At 41.5% G+C, this 19,114-nt stretch overlaps 2 protein-coding genes and 1 long non-coding RNA gene across 7 annotated transcripts in view; 1 reads left to right on the top strand and 2 right to left on the bottom strand.

Moving 5' to 3' along the window:
- LYRM2 (LYR motif containing 2) overlaps positions 1-6,179 on the top strand; it is a 27,537-nt gene extending 21,358 nt beyond the window's left edge. The window contains exons 4-5 of one of the 2 annotated variants that reach the window (XR_004372442.2): positions 5,105-5,356; positions 5,823-6,179. The gene's annotated coding sequence lies outside the window, so the exon portion shown is untranslated. Of the gene's footprint in view, positions 1-5,104; positions 5,581-5,822 lie in introns of those variants that run through there. The other variant, XR_004372441.2, reaches the window with a different exon arrangement.
- The window catches only part of LOC142046567 (uncharacterized), a 1,033,250-nt gene that overhangs the window by 813,546 nt on the left and 200,590 nt on the right, over positions 1-19,114 (bottom strand). The window lies entirely within an intron of this gene.
- The window catches only part of ANKRD6 (ankyrin repeat domain 6), a 168,976-nt gene that overhangs the window by 10,538 nt on the left and 139,324 nt on the right, over positions 1-19,114 (bottom strand). For 2 of the 4 annotated variants that reach the window (XM_075063837.1, XM_032771538.2), the window contains exons 4-12: positions 15,029-15,127; positions 11,076-11,174; positions 5,608-5,706; positions 4,598-4,696; positions 2,740-2,838; positions 2,424-2,501; positions 2,038-2,142; positions 1,335-1,472; positions 943-1,122 (exon numbers count right to left, since the gene is read on the bottom strand). In XM_075063837.1, the coding sequence (XP_074919938.1) occupies positions 943-1,122; positions 1,335-1,472; positions 2,038-2,142; positions 2,424-2,501; positions 2,740-2,838; positions 4,598-4,696; positions 5,608-5,706; positions 11,076-11,174; positions 15,029-15,127 (996 nt within the window). The remainder of the gene's footprint in view (positions 1-942; positions 1,123-1,334; positions 1,473-2,037; positions 2,143-2,423; positions 2,502-2,739; positions 2,839-4,597; positions 4,697-5,607; positions 5,707-11,075; positions 11,175-15,028; positions 15,128-19,114) is intronic. The other 2 variants (XM_075063839.1, XM_075063838.1) reach the window with 2 other exon arrangements.

The raw sequence follows: 19,114 nt of genomic DNA, 5'->3' as shown, positions 1-19,114 counted from the left end.
TCTGTATGTGTGAAACTGATTGTTCCTTCCTAAGTGGAGCGCTTTGCATTTGTCTTTGTTGAACTTCATCCGGTTTACCTCAGACCATTTCTCCAATGTGTCCAGATCATTTTGAATATTGACCCTGTCCTCCAAAGCAGTTGCAATCCCTCTCACTTTGGTATTGTCCGCAAACTTAATAAGCGTACTTTCTATGCCAACATCTAAGTCGTTGATGAAGATATTGCTGCATATTGTTTTTGTTGAGGGATATGTCTGAGAAAAAGTAGGAGAAACTCCACAGAAGGAGACACAGAAGCAAGCAGCAAGCCTGTAATTCTTCCTGTGTTCACGGAGAAAGGTCTTTGTTCATTATTTGTAAGTAAGCAGGACTGTATCAAAGAAATACCTGACTCATCAATTTCTCCTTAGGGAAACAGCCTGCAAGACCCTGAATTTTAGCTAACTGTACAGGTCAAAAAGGGGCAATCGTGTGTTAAACCCCTGCCTCTTGTAATTCTTGAACTCCAGAGACCCAATTTAGTAAAGAGAAGAAACTGAAACATAAAGGTATTGCACATAGTCATTCTGTTTGGACTGTAAACTCTTCAGGGCAGAGATTGTGCATTTCTTTTCATTTATAAAGCTTCTAGCTTTTCCTACTGGAAATAGGTAATAATATTCCAAAGTGGAAACAAGCAAAGTTCTAGTGTCATTTTCAATCATTGTCTATACCTTGTCTACAAATAGGAAATACTTCATTTATCAAAACATACACCACTTGGTATGCATAAAACCAACTTACTGTGTGCCCGACCTCATTCTAAAATATTGGTAAATCCCATACAACAAACAAGAATTAATAACATAATACCCTTGAAAACATAGTCAAAGGCCATCTCTGTTTCAGATCCCACTAGGCACTTGTACTTCTTTGATTTTTGACAGTGATAGCTTGTTTACCTGCATGACTTTCCCGTCCTTTCCACGATACAGCGTATAAAGTTGGTAGGCTCTGAACTCATGTGGGGGTGGTGGAGATGAGCAACGATGTTTACTTCTACGATGCTTAGGTAAGCTCTGTTGGGGACCAGGGAGTGTCTGCTGGTCAGCTGGTGAAGCAGGGTCTGAAAGTGCTGAAATCTGAAAAACACACAACATTCCCCAATTTACAAAACAAAACAAAACTATAAGTGACTGCTGCTTGGAATCTGAGACAATCAGCTGATTCCTGTCTCAGACCAGGGGGCATTGGGAAGGCTGGGGAGATGTGTACTTACCCCTTAGCTAGGAGACGGGAACTCTGTATTGTTTAACAGTAATCCCTCTCTCTGTTACTTAAAATTTATTGGTACCTTTTCTCGTGGCTTTTTCTTTTTGTTGTTCTTTCCTTTGGGCTCTGGTGAAGTTGACTGTGGTTCATCTTTCAGATCTCCTTTCCTCTGAGGCAGCTGATCACTGCTATGAGTATCCTCAGCAGCTGAGACACTGCCCTATTGGAAACAGGAGTTGTAAGGGCTTGTCTTTGCTACATCCCTAATTTTATGTTGTTTTGCACAGTAGTCACAGGAATCAACACCAGAGGGTCTTCAACAGCAATGCAAGATGGACTGCGCTGACCAGGGTTGACAGTATACCTTACTCTGAGCATCCCTAAAAAGTATAAAGCTGGGAACTTGTATAGGATTGGTTGCAGTCAGGGACCTGTGTCAGCAGCAAAGAGTCCTGTGGCACCTTATAGACTAACAGACGTATAGGAGCATGAGCTTTCGTGAGTGAATACCCACTTCGTTGGATGCATCCAACGAAGTGGGTATTCACTCACGAAAGCTCATGCTCCAATACGTCTGTTAGTCTATAAGGCGCCACAGGACTCTTGGTTGCTTTTACAGATCCAGACTAACACAGCTACTCTGATACTAGGGACCTGTGTGTTTCTCCAGGTGCCTGCTGCACAGCTACACAAAAGGTGAATCCAGTACTGGAGGATTTGATTGTAATCACTAGGTCAGACTTCCCTGTCTCTTAACACATTAAGCTGGTAATGTTTGGCCGTACCTTGCTCTGCACCACCTCATCTCTTGGCACAGACTGAGCTCGTCTTTCCTCCTTCAGTTTTTCTCTCTTCTTTCTAAGGCTTCTTCCACGGTTAAAGCGCAAGACCTGAAGCAAGGTAGCATTTCCAATCAATAACATCATCACATTTTCCACTGATGTCCTGTTACAGAAACTGGATAATAAGACAAGCTTATTTATTTGTTATCCCACAGAGCCTTTTTAGGGGGACACATTCTTCTAGTTTGCCCTGCACATCAGTACCCAAGTGGGCATTTAAGATGGTAGAACCCTACTGCAGCTCTGTGTGCACTCCAGGAGCTATCCCAGAACATTCCTGCCAAAGGGTGCTCTCAGGTTTGTTAGTAATAAAGACATTTATAAGGTACCTGTGGTGCCTTAGCAAGGAGAAGAGCAACGTCAGGATTATTATGCTGTCTAGCAACCTCTAGTGGAGATTGACCTGCCTGAAAAGAAAAAAAAATACATTATTTCCTTCAACTAGCATCAAAAAAATGAATTGCTGAAATAGCTACCCTAACGTCAAAGAGTTGTGTGTGTGTGTGTGTTTGTATAAAATAATCAAGCATTTTAATTTACTTAATAGGTAATGTCTAAATATAATCAGCCAACATTTGAAAAATCTGCAGAAAATATCTATGAAACGTTAAGAAAAAGAATCAAAGTAATTCTTCCTGTACTTACATTGTTCACAACTGACTCATCAGCCCCTGCTTCCAGTAAGAGTTTGACCACCTTTTTATGATTTAATGCAGCAGCTACATGAAGTGCAGTATCTCCAGCCTGAAATTTACAGAGTAGAATACAACATGCTACCGGACATCTTTGATTTGTATGTACAGCATTTCCAGTTTCCTTGTGCCCCTTTATGGTTCATTGGTCCAAATGTAATTACATGGTAACTGAACTTTAATAAGGGCTGATCAACAGAGAGGCAGACTAAGATTTGGGCTAAATCACATCATTTTGAGGAAGCCATTGAGGGTTGGGATTAGCCACATTCCTATTAAATTAACTGATCCATTAGAATGTGCTCAGAGGAAAATTATGCTGGAGACCCAAAAGCGCTTGGCCTAAATATGTACGCAAATGCAGGGGTGCAACATTCCTGAAGGCAGAATGTTATGGTGTATCCTCATCTCTGTGAGACTTTTATAGGTTTGATTATCTGGACTTTGATAAACTGGTGGTTATGAACATACGAGCCACTTCTTGAGCTTGACAAGCTGGAAAATGATATTGGATAAACTGCAACAAGACAATTTGGTTTTTACTTGATATGTTGCTGTTCCTTAAAACAACTCTTGGAATATAGCTACCCAAGTGGCTACACAGATGGTCAGAGCGCTAGAGCATTCACTTCACCTCTGGACATATACTGCAAGTATAAATGAAAAACAACTTGGGTACCACTGAACACATGCAACCACAGATAACACATGCTTGCCAGCAATAATTTAAGAGAATCTGAGATTGAAGACAAACATGTTACAGGTCAGCTTTAGGCTGTCTGGGTAATATTGTGGAGTACAGGCAGAATGGTTTCTGCTTGCACCATGCTAATCCTAGTCAATATCATCACTCAGTAGCTCACAAGCAACTAAACTCATCCCCCAAAACAAAATTGCATATTAGTGTATAAAATTGCATAGCCAATTTAATGTGGCTGAAACCCATTCAATTTGCTGTAATAGTTTCCATTTGAAAAACAACATTGTACATACAAATCAGAAAACGTAAGTACGATCCTGTACCATGCCCTATACGGAAAGTGTCTCAGTAACATTAGATTGTTTGGTAAAGTACCATATAATTTATTTTCCTTAGCAGATTTAGTACATTTTTTTTAAATGCACTAATCCATTCTGTTGTACCACCCAGCTAAGCTGTTCAGTAGGCGCATCATTTGGTTGTTTCCCCTGTAAAATAAACCTGGATGGTTAGTCCTCATGTAGCTTAATCATTCGTTTGTAGTTAACACAAGTTTCCCTTGAATTTTCCACATTTTTGCTTCCCACTAAAGAAATAAGGATCAGACAAATAGAGAATATACCACAAAATGTTAATAAAAAATGTCATTTATGTAGCTCCTAAAGCACCTTACAAACAATCAGTTCTGCCTCACTACGCCTCTGTAAGGCAGGTAATATGATCCCTATTATACCAAGGAGTAAACTGAGGCACAAAGTTGAGGTGTCTTGCCCAGTGTCATCACTTCTAGTGACTCCTGCTCTAACCACTAGTTCACTTCTCTTTCCCATTTAAAAAAAACCCACAGAAATATATTTCTATACAGCATAATAAATAGAAAATGTTATAAATTAGAAATGTAAATGCAGCAACATATTCTGAAATGATAAACCACGGGCACACCATTTCTTTAAGGCTATTTTCAGAAGCTCAGGCATCTTTAGATTACAGTGAAATGCACATTAAAAGGGAGTATTTACAGTGGGCCCCATATGTGATCAGTGGTCCCTCATTTCAATTGTTAGCCTTATAAAAAGGGTGCCTGGCTGCAGTGAATAGTTCATGCACTGACCTGGTTCTTTTCATGGACAGAACCGAAAGCACTGAGGAGTACCCTAATGATGGGCAAGTGATTATAACGAGCAGCAACGTGCAAACAGGTGTCTCCTGCCTGGAAACAGAAACAAAGCTCTAAGCATGTGGTCGCAACAGAAAAGCTAATGCTTGTCAGGGTGTTTGGGGATGAAATAAGCTATTTAACACTGAACTGGAGATGTGAATGATATAGAAGCATCTTTACTTAATTGTTTTGGGGGATCGAATGACTTAACTGCTTTATACTAATTTTACCTCTGAATCTGTATGGAAAGCCAGTGAAACCAAATAACTTTCTGTAGTTGTACAATGATGAAGTGCAGATGATGTATCTCAAGGAAGCTATGGAAATTCTATAATGGATACAAAACGCAAGGCCTCAAGCATTTAGAATACTGTACTCTTTTGCAGGCTTTGCTATGTTTAAACTCATGTATATCTGGCTCCAATTTTTTTGTTTTGTTTTGTTTCTGTTTTATGCCAGATCCCCAATAAAGAGAAGAAAGCAGTTTGAAAATTCAAAACTATATGAAGTTCTTTGGTTTGATAGACCCCCACGCAATGCGTAGCCTGAAGGAGTGTCTCTGAAGAATTTCCTTGGACTCTTATGGAACCCTCTAAAGATTTCCACTTTTCAAACACATGGGAGGACTCCACCTGTAGACCTCTATTACAGTATTCAAGTGGGGCCATCCTATGTCTTCAAAATGAGCAACCAAGAATAGCTTGCATTCAGGTGCATGTAACAGTAGAAAACAATGTACATGTCTTTAAGTTTTCTGTCACCTTCCCCCTTCAAAACGGTTGTAAGTAATACCTTTATAAGTCTTATCACAAAAGATTTTTAAAACCCACTGTTTAGGCATTTTGTTATTTTTCTCCCAATCCTCATAACAAACAGAAAGGCAAAGTCTGATATTTTGAAAGCTGTATTTCCAGAAGCTGAAACAGAATAATCATTTTTAAAAATGTATTTTTTAAGCTTACATTATTTTTGAGATCTGCCCGAGACCCTCCAAGTAACAAAACACGAGTACTTTGGGAATGGCTATTTTGGCAGGCCAAGTGCAGCGGTGTGTTACCTGCCTTAGGAAAGAGACAGAAAAATACAAAAGCCATCTTTAGAAATTGACATAAGTCAAAAAACAAAGCAAGCAAACACTACCACCCCATCTCAATAAACAATGTGTGTCTCATTGCAGGATTTTAAACTTACAAAGCTGTAAATGACTTCTGATCAGTTGCCTATGAAAAGTGAATTTGTAGCCTTGTTCCAGGCCACATCACAAAACCTACCCAAAAATATTGTTGGTGTTCTCATTGAAAAACTAGCTATGGCCTGAATGGGCATGGAAACAGAGCTACCCTCTCTGCCACAGAGATGTTTCCTTCAGGACACAGCAGAGACAGGTATTGGGAGTTTGGGGAAGTTTGCATTGTCACTGCCAGTGTTCAGAGAGCAAATGGGAGACTTCCATTTTCAAAATTATCAATCCAGCAACTACTGCGGAACATCAAATTCAATTAATATTTTAAAAGCACCTAATTTAAATAAATAAAACTCCCCATGACTTGTTAATCCTCAGTATATAGCCCCTCTTTCATATCTGGTAATTACATTGCCCAGATGACACTTGATTTTCCTAGAATTTTTCCCAAACCAATGCACTTAATTTGTTGCAATCACCTAAAATGTAACATTTTGAATTTAAAATATGCAACTATGAAACAAAAGATCTCTTGAAAGAAAAATTCTCTTCTCAGACTCAAAACAGATTCCCTTCCTATCAGCTTCCCAGTCCTAACAAGGGAAAGCAGGTGCATCTTACAGCACCGTGTCCTGGAGGTCTCCACATTTGTGCTCTGACAAAACAAGGGTGGAAGTGAATTCTAGACCCCAGGATCCCTCATGGAATCTCCTGCTCTCCTGTTTACACCAGGAGGGGGCTGTCAGCTCACATATACCTATATGTGCATGTTTGCGGGTACAGTGTGAGTAAATTTGCACATAGTTCCATCTGTCTTATGAATGTAATTCCTGTTTCTTTGCACAAAGAAACATGCTGCTCCATGGCTTTGTACTTTAATTCCTGAACTAAAGTATGTTTGAAGTCCTGTGGTTTGTTAGGTAATCAAGGGTCAAAGCTATTTCCAGTCTATTAGGGTAGTTACGGAAATCAACATGTGTATATATAATGGTGGCAGAGTGTGGTTTTAGGCTAGAGAGAGCTTGTATGTTTACAATGCATGAAAGTCTTCAGACAGAAATAGGAAAAGAACTTGGTGAGTTACTGGGGTCCACAGAAAACCAAAGATGAGTTTTGTTACAGGTGGAAGTTCCCATGTGGAAAAGTTTGTGCATTTATTCTTCTGAAGGGCTAAGGGGCCTGAGAGTTTAGGGCTTGTCTACACCAGTGAGGCAGGGTTATTTCATACTAACCACAATTTTTTGTTTGTTTTTTTTAAATAAAATGGGCTGTGTCCACATGATACAATTCTTCTTCCAAATTAACTGGCTAGTTAGTGCAAATTGGACAATCCACTTTGACAGTGGCTTGAGTTCATTTTGGAGTAAGTTAGTGCAGAAGAAGGTTTGTGTGGACACATCTGCACAGGGCCGACTCCAGGCACCAGCGTTCCAAGCTGGTGCTTGGGGCGGCAGTCTGCAAGGGGCAGCAGTCCCTGTTGTTTTGCTCCCAAGCAGCGTGCCAAATTGCCACCCCGGACAGCAGGGGCAGTCTGTGCGCCGTTAGGGCGGCAGGCGCATTTCCGCGGTGGCTGCAATTCGGCGGCAGCTTCTATGTTTAGCTGTCTGCGGTGGCTTCAGCTAAACATAGAAGCTGCCGCCGAATTGCCGCTGCTGCGGAAACGAGCCTGCTGCTGTAAGGGTACATGGACTGTCCCCGCCGCCCGCGGCGGCAATTCGGTGCGCTGCTTGGGGCGGCAAAAACTGTAGAGCCGGCCCTGCATCTGCATTCTAGATTAACTTTTTCAGTCCCTCCAATGGTATCGCTGACTGCATTGCTTCATTCCGTGCTGGCTGACAGCAGTTTGAAAATGGGCTGACTTGCAAAAGACATGAACCCTGGGATACAAAGAAAGGAATCCTGGAAATTTGCTGATGGGAACCCCAAGTCACAGAATTCTAGTGGCTTCAGGTAGGTATCCTATAATGCATCATCAGAAAAATCCCAGAATACATAGAGCCCAGCAGCAGGACAAAACACCATGGGATACCTGCCTGATGTGCTGAGAGTTTATTTCAAAAGAAGTCAGTGCTGTGTGTGCACACTGATTAAGAGGGAAGTAAAAGCTAACCGTATGGATGCAATTATTTCAGAATAGTTATTCCACAATTGTTAATATGCACAAACTTAATCCAAAAGCACACACCCATGCACACATGTAGACAAGTCCTTAGAATATTTGTTTTGCTGGTCTTTGTCGTTGAGCCTGCAATAGGTTTGCTTGGATCTGAAAATGTGATCATCTCAAGTAAAAGGGTTTTAGGCATTATCAGGCTCCCTGCTCCTTGTCCATTCTCCTCCCAATTATTCTCCTTTTCATGTCTCACCTACTGCTCAAACACCAGTCACCGCCTGCACATTTTGAATTGGAAGAACTCTTAGAGGAGTCTTAAGTCTTTGATTTGACATTACTGTGTACTGCAGTTCTGAATAGAAGTCTCTGAACTGTAGCAAGTATTACAGATTCTTTTTCTCTGAAAAAAGTTAAATGTAGAGATTTTTTTCCCTTGGGTTATTCTCTGAAGAGCCTGTACAGTTCTTTCATTATTAGCTGTTAGAAGTGTAAATTCGAGCAGCGAGGCAGAGAAATGAGGCTGCAGCAGTTTGGTAGAAATTCACAAAAATTACAGAGGGAGCACAGGGAGCTTAGAGCTCATACAGTGGAACTGGCTCCTGCTCCTACTGAATGGCAAAACTCCCATTGACTTCAGTGACAGGGACTGGACTCAAGTTGTACTGATTTGAAAAAAGACACCTCTGATTTCCCAGTCTCCTAAATATGAACTGAAAGGTACAGACTGTTCACGGATGTAAAAACGCTAGTACTGATCTCACAGAATAATGTTTATCAGACTAAGGATTTTTTGTTAAACCAACTTGTTTGAAGACAGCAACCTGACTCTCAAATTTGGTTGCCAGACAAGAAAATGTCTGTCCTAACATTTTGGATTAAGAAAGGAGTATTTTCAGAAATCACTTGTGTTGTATGGGTATTATTGTCCCTCCCCTCAAATGCAAGCTGTTGATCTGAACCTGACTTGCACTTAAAATCTTGGGTGGACTGACTGGCGCATCCCACTTAAGGCTGGAAATGAAAGCTAGCCTCTAATCATTGTCTCTTTATAAATATCAGTGGATGGCAGTTGTGTTCGATCCTATACCATAGGGAGAGCGCATATAGAATTAGCCACATGCTCTTATCCTGAAATGCAACATGAACTGAAACTAACAATGAGAAGGAATTAAATAAAGTAGCAGTCTGGGTAGGCAAATAATCCATTTCTTCTGCTGTTTGGGGCTTGTATAAATTAACTGAGCCTACAGGCCAAATCTATTCTCCTCCACAGGGTAATGTGTCATTCAGTCAAGACACCCTGGATTCTCAGGTGTAGGTCAGCAGCTTGTAGACTGGCAATAAGTAATTATCACTTGTCAGGTTGTCCTGGCTGCCAGGCAATCTGATTTTTCCTAGTATGAATGTTTATAACAGGACCTAATCAGCGTCTAAACCTTGACTGCTGCTATGCTTTGTATTTTGTCATACTGTTAGAACCACTGTGTTGAATCTTCAGGAGTATAAGAAGTTGAGAAGCATCCAAAGAAGCCAGCTTTGATGAAGTGAAAATACGATTGAGTTATTAAGTAAATTAGGAAAATACTTCATTGCCATTGGAAGCAGAAGCAGAGCATGTGCGTGTTTGAACATTGACATGCTACACTTTGGGTTCTAACAGAGTGCCTTTGCCAATCTACTGTATTCATACACTTCTTAAGAGAGGTCTGTCTCAGAATGTCTTACAGTTCATGCATCATTCATAGCTTTTATGCAGCATTCACCATTTTAGTTAAAATCTTCTAATGCACATAGCGCCCAAGTAAACAGAGTAGCAATTCTTATATTAACACACACAGACTCACTCTCACTTTCATGGTTCTGGATGTTGGAAAAAATTCTATTGCCTGATATTTGTTACTATGTGAGTTATCTAAAGAATGTCTAATATACAAAGATGAGCATCTGGAAATCAAACTCAAAGCCTAATATAAAAGAAGAGATGCTATAAATCAAGTGAAACAGCATCATAAGATTATTTTGTTTACAAATTACAAAGTAACCAAAAACAGTCTGATTGCATATGGGGGCTGTTCCTGTCTTATGTCAATACAGTATATAGTTTTACTCATACTCATTTGTATACCCGTGTCCTTTCTTTTCTTTTCTCTGTTAGTATTCATTGGATAGTTTCGTTTTACAGATTGTAGTTCTTTTGAACTGTTGGCTCATTTAATAGTTTTATAGAAATGTTTACTGAAATTGTATGGAGCATTTTTTAAAGGAAAATTACAAGATACAATAAGTATAGTAGCTCTAAATTCCTGTTGCCTGTAACAACACATAGTGATGTCCATGCAATCTGACTGCTCAACTGGCTGAACATTCCAAACCCTAATTTAACATATATTGCCTCTTGCTGTTTTTCAGATTATTCCATTAACCTTTTGACTAGTGGATGAGGGAAAAAAATCTCCCAAGGGTATTTCATTTTGATCTTAGTAAAATTTTTTATGCCATGGTATACTGCACCAATTTAGAACAGAATTTTACAGTCCTCACTTGGTACCCTATGTTTGTGTTATAGAATAGCTTGTTTGCAATTCTGGTGGGTCATATATTCAGTTCTCCTGAATTGCGCGTAACATATTATAATACAAAGAGAGAGACACTTAAGAGTTGCTCACAAATTTTTAACGAGACTAAATCCTGGTACATTAATGGAAACAAAAGATATACTGTTTTCCTTCTTTTGTGGTTTATGCGCTCATTTGACTGTAATTTCTGATAAATTGGGTTTTAATGCTATTTCCCTATTAGTTCAATTAATATTCATTTTAATCATGCCCATTACAATGAATCCACTCAATCTAAATTAGGACACAGTAGAGGTTACCATGAGAATTCCAGTGTTCTTCAGCCATAATTAATGTATCATTCAAAGTATTACTGAGCTCCTCCTGTGTCAGCTGTCAAAAAACAAAATTTCCTAATGTTTCTGGTGGAATCATCCAGGCATAATTAATTCAAAGAGAATGAGAAATCCCACTAGGAACTGGACCACCACCTGTTAAGAAATGCCATTACCAGAAATCACCACCAATGAGAAACAGCCATTTTACATCGGAACTGAAAGCTTTCTACATGCATCTCACCTTGTTTCTGGCAAGAACATTAGCTCCTGCTTTAACGAGCAGTTTGGCAGACTGACTGAATCCATGCCAACATGCTTCATGAAGCGCTGTATTCCCATCCTGAAAAGCACACACACAAGAGCAGCGGTTTAGGGTGTTGTGTCCACACCTACAGGAATGTTACATTCAGAATTTAGGTGCTGTAACCCTGTTTGGGCATTAAAAATCATTTCCCTTTTCTTGCTATCTAATTCTGTTTAGGGATAGGCATATGTATGCTAGACCTAGGCTTAAACAACTTCCATGGGCATCCTCCTACTTTCAACCCTCCCTGCCTCTACTTCACTAACCCCCGAGTTTCTAACCAAGCATAACATTATACTGATGTGTGTGCAGTATGTGCTCCATTGCTTTCCTTTGTTGGCATCCTTTCATCTGCGAAAGATGGTGGAAATTGCTGCCTATGATGTAGATGGTTTGCTTTTCAGTGGTTAGAATTAGACCTGTTCATATGTTTGTGATTGACTTGTCTTCCAGTTGCTGTTGCAGAAAGACTATAAGCCCTAAAGATAGTGACAGCTAATCAAGAATTGTCCTTTAGTGACCTGTATTTGGAACAAAAGGTGATGGGGATTCTCTATGAAGTTCCATACAGTATGGTTTAACTGATGACTGTGGTGGTGTTTATATAGAATCATAGAAATGGAGGGCTAGAAGGGACCTTCAGAGGTTATCTAGTGCAACCCACTGCACTGAGACAGGACCAAGTAAACTTAGATCATCCTAGACAGGTTGTGCAATCTGTTCTTAAAAGCCTCCAAGGATGGAAATTACACAACCTCCTTTGGAAGCTTGTTAGAAAGATTTTCCTAATATCTAACCTAAATCTCCCTTGCTGCATATTAAGTCCATTACTTCTTGTCTTCCCTTCTGCACAGATTGAGAACAACTGATCACCATCATTTCTATACCAGCTCTGAAAATATCTGAAGACTTATTAGGTCCCCACCCTCAGTCTCTTCTCAAGACTAAACATGCTGAATTTTTTTAACCTTTCCTCATAGGTCAGGTTTTCTAAACCTTTTATAATTTTTCTTGTTCACTAGATTCTCTCCAGTTTGTCCACATCTTTCTTAAAGTATGGTACACAGTACTCCACGTGAGGCCTCACGACTGCTGAGTAGAGTAGAACTATTATCTCCCATGTCTTACATACGACATTCCTGTTGATACACCCCAAAATGATTTTAGCCTTTTTTTGCAACTGCGTCACACTGCTGACTCATACTGAATTTGGGATCCACTATAACCCCTAGGTCCTTTTCAGGCAGTACAGCTGCCTACCCGTTATTCCCCATTTTATAGTTGTTTTTCATTCCTACATGTAGTACTTTGTACTTGTCTTTATTTAATTTCATCTTGTTGAATTCAGACCAATTCTCCAATTTGTCAAGGTTGTTTTTAATTCTAATCCTCTGCTCCAGAATGCTTTCTACCCCTCCCAGCCTGGTGTCATCTGCAAATGTTATAAGCACACTGTCTACTTCATTATCCAAGTCATTAATGAAAATATTGATTAGTACCAGACCCAGAACTGGCCCCTGTGGGACCCCAATAGATATGTTCTCCCAGTTTAATAGCAAACCATTGATAACTGTTCCTTAAACCCTATTATCCTCTAGGTGCTTTCAAACTGATTCACGATTTTTTCCAGTCTCTTTCCAGGTATCGAAATTAGGCTGACTGGTCTGTAATTCCTTGGGTCCTCTTTGTTCCTCTTTTTAATGCTAGGGCAGGGGCGGGCAAACTTTCTGGCCTGAGGGCCGCATCGGGTTTTGTAAATTGTATGGAGGGCTGGTTAAGGGAGGGGGTCGTGGCCTGGCCCCCACCTCCTATCTGCCCCACCCCCACCCCCCATGTTCCCTGACAGCTCCTCTGGGACCCCTGCCCCATCAACACACTCTCGCTCCCTGTCCCCTGACTGTCCCTGGACCCCCGTGCTCCATCCAACCCCTCCTCTCATTCCTGATGGGCCCCCCCAGGACCCCTGCCCCATCCAACTACCCCTTCTCCCTGTCCCCTGACCACCCCTGAAATCCCTGCCCCGACTGCCCCCTGCCGCCCATCCAACTCCCCTTCCTTCCTGACTGCCCCCCAGGACCCTTGCCCCCATTCAACCCGCTGTTTCCCCCTGACCACCATCCACACCCCCGCCCCCTGACCACCACTCCGAACTCCCCTGCCCTCTGTCGAACCCCCGCTGCTCCCTGCCCCCTTATCACGCTGCCTGGACCACCAGTGGCTGGCAGCGCTACAGCCAGGCCACGCTACCGCCACTACACAGCACAGAGACTGGGTCAGGCCAGGCTCTGCAGCTGCACTGCCCCAGGAGCTCATAGCCCTGCCGCCCAGAGCAGAGCAGAGCATCGCACCTGCGGTGGAGTGAACAAGCTGAGGCTGTGGGGGAGGAGGGACAGCAGGGGAGGGGCCAGGGGCTAGCCTCCCAGACCAGGAGCTTGGGGGCTGAGCAGGATGGCCCAGTGGGCCAGATGTGGCCTCCAGGCCGTAGTTTGCTCTGTGCTAGGGGAACATAGGTATTATGTTTCCTCTTCTCCAGTCCTCTGGGACCTCAGATGTCCTCCATGAGTTCTCAAAGATAATCGCTAATGGTGCTGAGATTGCCTCACCTATTTCCCTAAGTACCTGAGGATGAATTTCACCAGGCCTGCTGACTTGAATACACAGAATTCATCTAAATATTCTTTAACACATTCATTCCCTATTTTGGCTTGCTTTCCTTCCCCATATATACATGGCAATGGGTTTTTACACCGCATAGCTGAGAAATGCAGTGAATTCTCACCAGGGCACATACATTTGTGCTACAAGACTAAGGCAAAAAATAAGATCTGGGGGTGAAAAGGGTATCCAAATACCATCCCGGAGAGGGGTAAGGGTCCTATCAGACTTCTTGCTTTCATTTTGGTGCTGAGTCTGCAGACACCAAGGAAGTTCAAAGGCTGGGGAGAAGACTCCCCTGAAACTTTATATAGGTGGCTAGTAAAGCAAACCCCATGGAAGGCATTTGCTTTGTAGTTTTGGGTGTCTCCCTCTAAAATGTACAGCCTGGAACTCAACTTCTGACCTAAGCAGAGAAAGGGTGTGAGTGTGTGTACGTAGTAGATATTTGCTTTTATTAGCAGCCTTATCTCAAATGTGGATTAAATAAAATCTTAAGTAGAATATGAGCTTTCGCGTATAGACCTACTTAGCTCATGTTTTCCCTACAGTCCTAAGCACTTCCTAGAGAATCAATATTGCAGCACTACCCTATGTATTGTTGCACCCAGAGTACTATTTAACTCGATGCTCTAGCTGATCAGAAATATATTGGGAGTCAACCTGACTGGGTAGTGGTACATTATGTTATCAAGCAACAAGCCCATCACTTTTTATTGCCCTGTCTGGACACATCTACATTACTTAGTTGGGTAGCAACACCTCTGATTATATCAGCTAAATCACTTCCAGTTGCAAATGAAAAAGAAATGATTTCCTGCCTAATGAGCCAACGAGTAATGATACCTCTGAGGAGGGATCAATACGGTTCCTTCACAGACATACAGTTCATCTCTTTACTTACTGCTCAGCCTCCACTGGACTAAGTTTTCTTAGTAGCTCTACATGCTGCCTCACTAGCTGGCTGATTCCCAATGTTTTTTTTGAAGCCTGTGGTCTTTATCATATTGCCATCATGAGGAGAAAGTCAGACTCCTGACTCAGAGAAGATCAATTTACCAGTATGTCAAATGTAAGTAAAACAGGAGAATATTTCCAAAGGGAAGTGGGGTTTCTTATCTGCATAATTGCTATTCAATTCAAATTAAAGTGTTTACTCCAGAGTATAAGTTCTAAACAGCATATTCCAAAGAATGCTAATATTACAGTCCAGTGCGGTTATTATCCAACATTACCTTGTCTTGTCTGTCCAAAGCGCACCCCTCCTGAATGAGCGTTGCTATTACCTCTGTATTTCCTACAACAGTGGCCCGGTGCAAGGCTGTCTGATCACCCTGTAAAAAGAAGCAATTTATTTTAATTAGTGCCTGTCCCGCCTAATTTTGAATCCACATAAATACACACACACTTTATACAGATATCATATACACGTCCCATATACTATAACTATATTTACATCACACATACCATTCAAATACTGGTTATTATTGAAAGCAATACCAATAAACTACAATCATTAAGGTTTCCAAGGGTAATGGAACCATTATATAGTTTACTATTGCAGACCACCAGTTTACTACCTTTAATTCCTGAAAATACCCACAGCTCATTGTTATAACTTCTCACCAGAAGACTCTCTCAGATGCAATATGGGGGATACTTAGCACCTAGTTTTAAAATTACTACAGCACTAACAGATAGCCAGCTTAACATACTAATTTTGGCTCCATACTTCCAAGGACCCACAATATCTGTAGGGAAGAAAAGGGCATAGAATTAAGGTCTCTTAGTTGTATCTCATCACATTGGTCTTCCATGATCTTATCTTTATGTTTGTTTGTTCATTCTCTCCAGCTATTTTGAGTCTGTGGTGCTAAAACAAATCCCATGATCTCAGCTATGCAGTGAGAGAGAGATGACTTCCACGGTACCATACAGGAGACCTGGTTCTGATTACCAATCAGAGCCTTTCGCTTCCCAGACTGGGAATCCCGAACAGTCCAGCTCACCTATGTGGTGTTTGCCAAAACACATGAATAGAAGAAATGTGAAATGTATACAGAAAGGGAAAGTCTGGAAAAAGCGAGAAGTAATAATCACAAAAATGACTTGTCTGATACAATCGATAACCAGATAATGACAGACTTTAATAAAACACTGAAAACCGAAGACTGCCATGTTTTTGTCATACTTGCAAGAATTTAGATCCAGATAACTGAATATAATTGGGGTAGCAGAATAATTGAATAGTTTGCTAGGTGCTAGACAACTGGCAAGTGAGTTATAAATTACTCTTAAGGAGGCTGTTTTTTTCTACTGACTGAAGATGTTATTAATTTCTACAGCAGTATTACCAACCCCCAGCATTCAAAAATGCCCCCAATAAAAGATGAAATTGGTTTAAAATCACGAGGCTGATTTTTAAAATAATACATTTTGAGTTAATTGTATTTCTTTTCTGTGTTTTGTGCCTTCAGGGCTCATGTTTTAAACTTCTCTCCACTACTATGAAAGCTAGAATTTTTTTTAAACAAAAGCTAAGAGTCTCATATATTTACATAGCTCCAAGATCTGAGGCCTTAAGAAAAACACCAAGCATCACAAGAGTTGGCAACACTGAGTATTTTAAATATGTCTGAACTCCGTCATATTTTCCTTAAATTAAAGCCAAAATAAAAAAAAGTAATCAAAAACCCCTAAACTGAAATAACTCTAAATGACTATATCTCATTACAATTGTATGGGTCATATATTTATTGACAACTATTATTATGCAGCAATCACATGCTCAAGGTCTGTCTGACTGCCATATTTGTGATCGGAAAGGAATTTTCTCCAGGTCAGACTGGCAAAGACCCTGCGGGTTTTGCCTTCCTCTGCAGTATGGAGCACAGGTCACTTGCTGGTTTAAACTAGAGTAAATGGTCTTTAAATCATGATTTGAGGACTTCAGTAACTCAGCCAGAAGTTATAGGTCTATTTCACGAGTCGGTGGATGAGGTTCTGTGGCCTGCAATGTGAAGATGGTCAGGCTAGATGATGATGATGTCTTGCAGTCCGTGAGAAGATTCAACAATGTCACAGCATTCTAGGCTGCCACTCATATTGCTAATGCAGCATATTATTAATTTCAGTAGTATGAATTATGCACAGACCAGTTTATCTTAGCATTAAAATAGAAATCCACCATTTACTATTGCTATGACATGTTTAGAAGGGCAAAACTGTGAAAGACATGATAACAAAGTATACTGTGAAACAGCATTTGCCTGTGGTGTAGGAAGCTGTGAGAACTGTGGTTTCTATGTACGGTTACTCCACCTTAAAGGTCTGAAACATTCTTTGTGACAAAGTTCAAATGGGAGACAAGAATGGAATTGACCCAGTGTAGCTTTAAATAAGGATCTTCTCATAGTGCTAACTCAATTCATTTTTGTTGTTACATTATTTTTTCTTACTTCTATCCTGACCCAATTAAAGAAGTAATTGCAGTTAATTTAACTTATATTTAACTTACTGGCTTCTGGGAGATAACAGCTACTCCTGCGAACATTTCACTTTAATTAAAAATAAACCAATAGCTGAAAAGCAGATAACCTCACTTTTGACAGCTGCAGCAGCTGAGCCTGCTTGGGAGCAAGCCATTCTCCAAGCACCTCACTCTGCCACCAGGCAACATCGGCCAGCTTGCTTAGGTTGTCTCCAGGTACTGTAGTGAGAGAGTTCTCCAAACACAGAGTACTCACTGAGCAAGGCATTGAAGGTTGGATCACAGAAATGTAAGTGCCACGTCTGCTCAGATTTGAATTAAATTCTGTTAGCGCTTTGACCCCAATCATATTCCGCTCAAAGGCACAAAAACTAATTTTACTCAAAGGTTCTCAGTCATTCGCAGGACCCTTGATATTGTAGGAGACTTCTCCTTGAGTTACTGAGCACCTCAGAGATATATGTTATACTGACTACACATATTGTTTTAACCTGTCTCTCCCCCCATTTGTAAAATTCTAGTGAAACTATTTTGTCTTTTAGGACAGAGCTAATATCAGGATGCCTTTATGTGGTCAACTGCTAATTTTTGTTTGGTTGCTTTATTTTGTGCATCAGCTTTTCTCTGCAAGTGCAGAATCTGAGCTTTCAAAGCAGTGTAATCACTAACTCACATTTCTCTTTTTGCATTTACATTTTTCACATTGTCTATCTCTTCCTTTTATTAAAAAATAGCTCTGGCTCCAAACAGCACTTGCCCGAGCCCTGCCTTTAACAGTGTGCATTGTAGAATGTGTCACAGGATACTGTTCTGGAGATTGTGAGAAATACAATACCTATAGTGCATATTGATTTTGCAGACAATCAAGTGTATAAATCTGAAGCAAACACTTTATGATCTTGTTTGTAAGTGACTTGCTTACAAGGGAGTTTGCAGACAACAGGATCAGTAAAAATGAAAAAAAGAACAACAGTGCTGTTATACAGATGTGACCTTTACCACTATGATGGAGAGGAGATTTGCCTGAACTGAAACTCTTAGGAGCTAGATTCACCAGGGGACTGAGCATTGCACCACTTAAGGCCTGGTCTACACCTAAAAATTAGATTGACCTATCTACATTGCTGAGGGCTGTGAAAAATTTCACACTCTGTGTGACAGAGGTCAACCTACACCCATAGGTGCAGGTTGGTCAGAGGAAGAATTCTGCCGTTAACCTAGCTACTGCCTCTCAGAGAGGTGGATTAACTACAGCGATAGAGAAACCCCTTCCGTCAATGTGTACATTACAGTGCTTCAGTAGCACAGCTGCAGCACCATATGGGTGCTGCTGTAGCGTAGACATGGCCTAACATTACGCACCTAGTCAAAGTGGAGGGATCTGGCCTGTCCATTTTTCGCCACGGGTCCGTCCCCTTGCCCCTCCTCTTCCCCCTGGGGCCCTGCCCCTGGCCAGGCCAGAAGCTGGAGCCTGGCTTGGGTCAGAGGCCTGGGGAGCATGGGCAGCTGTGGAGCCTCCACCTGCCTGGGGTGTGGCCTGAGAGCAGCCCCCGGCCCATGTTCCCACTCCTTGGGCCCCCACCCAGGGCAGGTGGAGGTGTCCGCAGCTCCCCAAAGCTGCCCAGGTGACTCTTACCATGGCCTGGCTGTGGCTCTTGAGCCCAAGGCCCTGCCCCAGGCCAGGCCAGAAGCTGGAGCCAGGTTATGCTAAGAGCCACGCAGGCAATTGTGGGGAGCTGCGGACCCTCCATGTGCCCTGGATGGAGGCCTGGGGGTGGAAACATGGGCTGGGGGCTGCTCTCAGGCCCTTCACCCAGGGCAGGTGGAGGGG

Source organism: Chelonoidis abingdonii, chromosome 3 (assembly GCF_003597395.2).
Source record: "Chelonoidis abingdonii isolate Lonesome George chromosome 3, CheloAbing_2.0, whole genome shotgun sequence".
In the NCBI taxonomy this organism is placed as follows: Eukaryota; Metazoa; Chordata; order Testudines; family Testudinidae; genus Chelonoidis; species Chelonoidis abingdonii.
The sequence above is the reverse complement of the archived record's forward strand: the minus strand, read 5'-3'. Positions and strand labels throughout refer to the sequence as shown.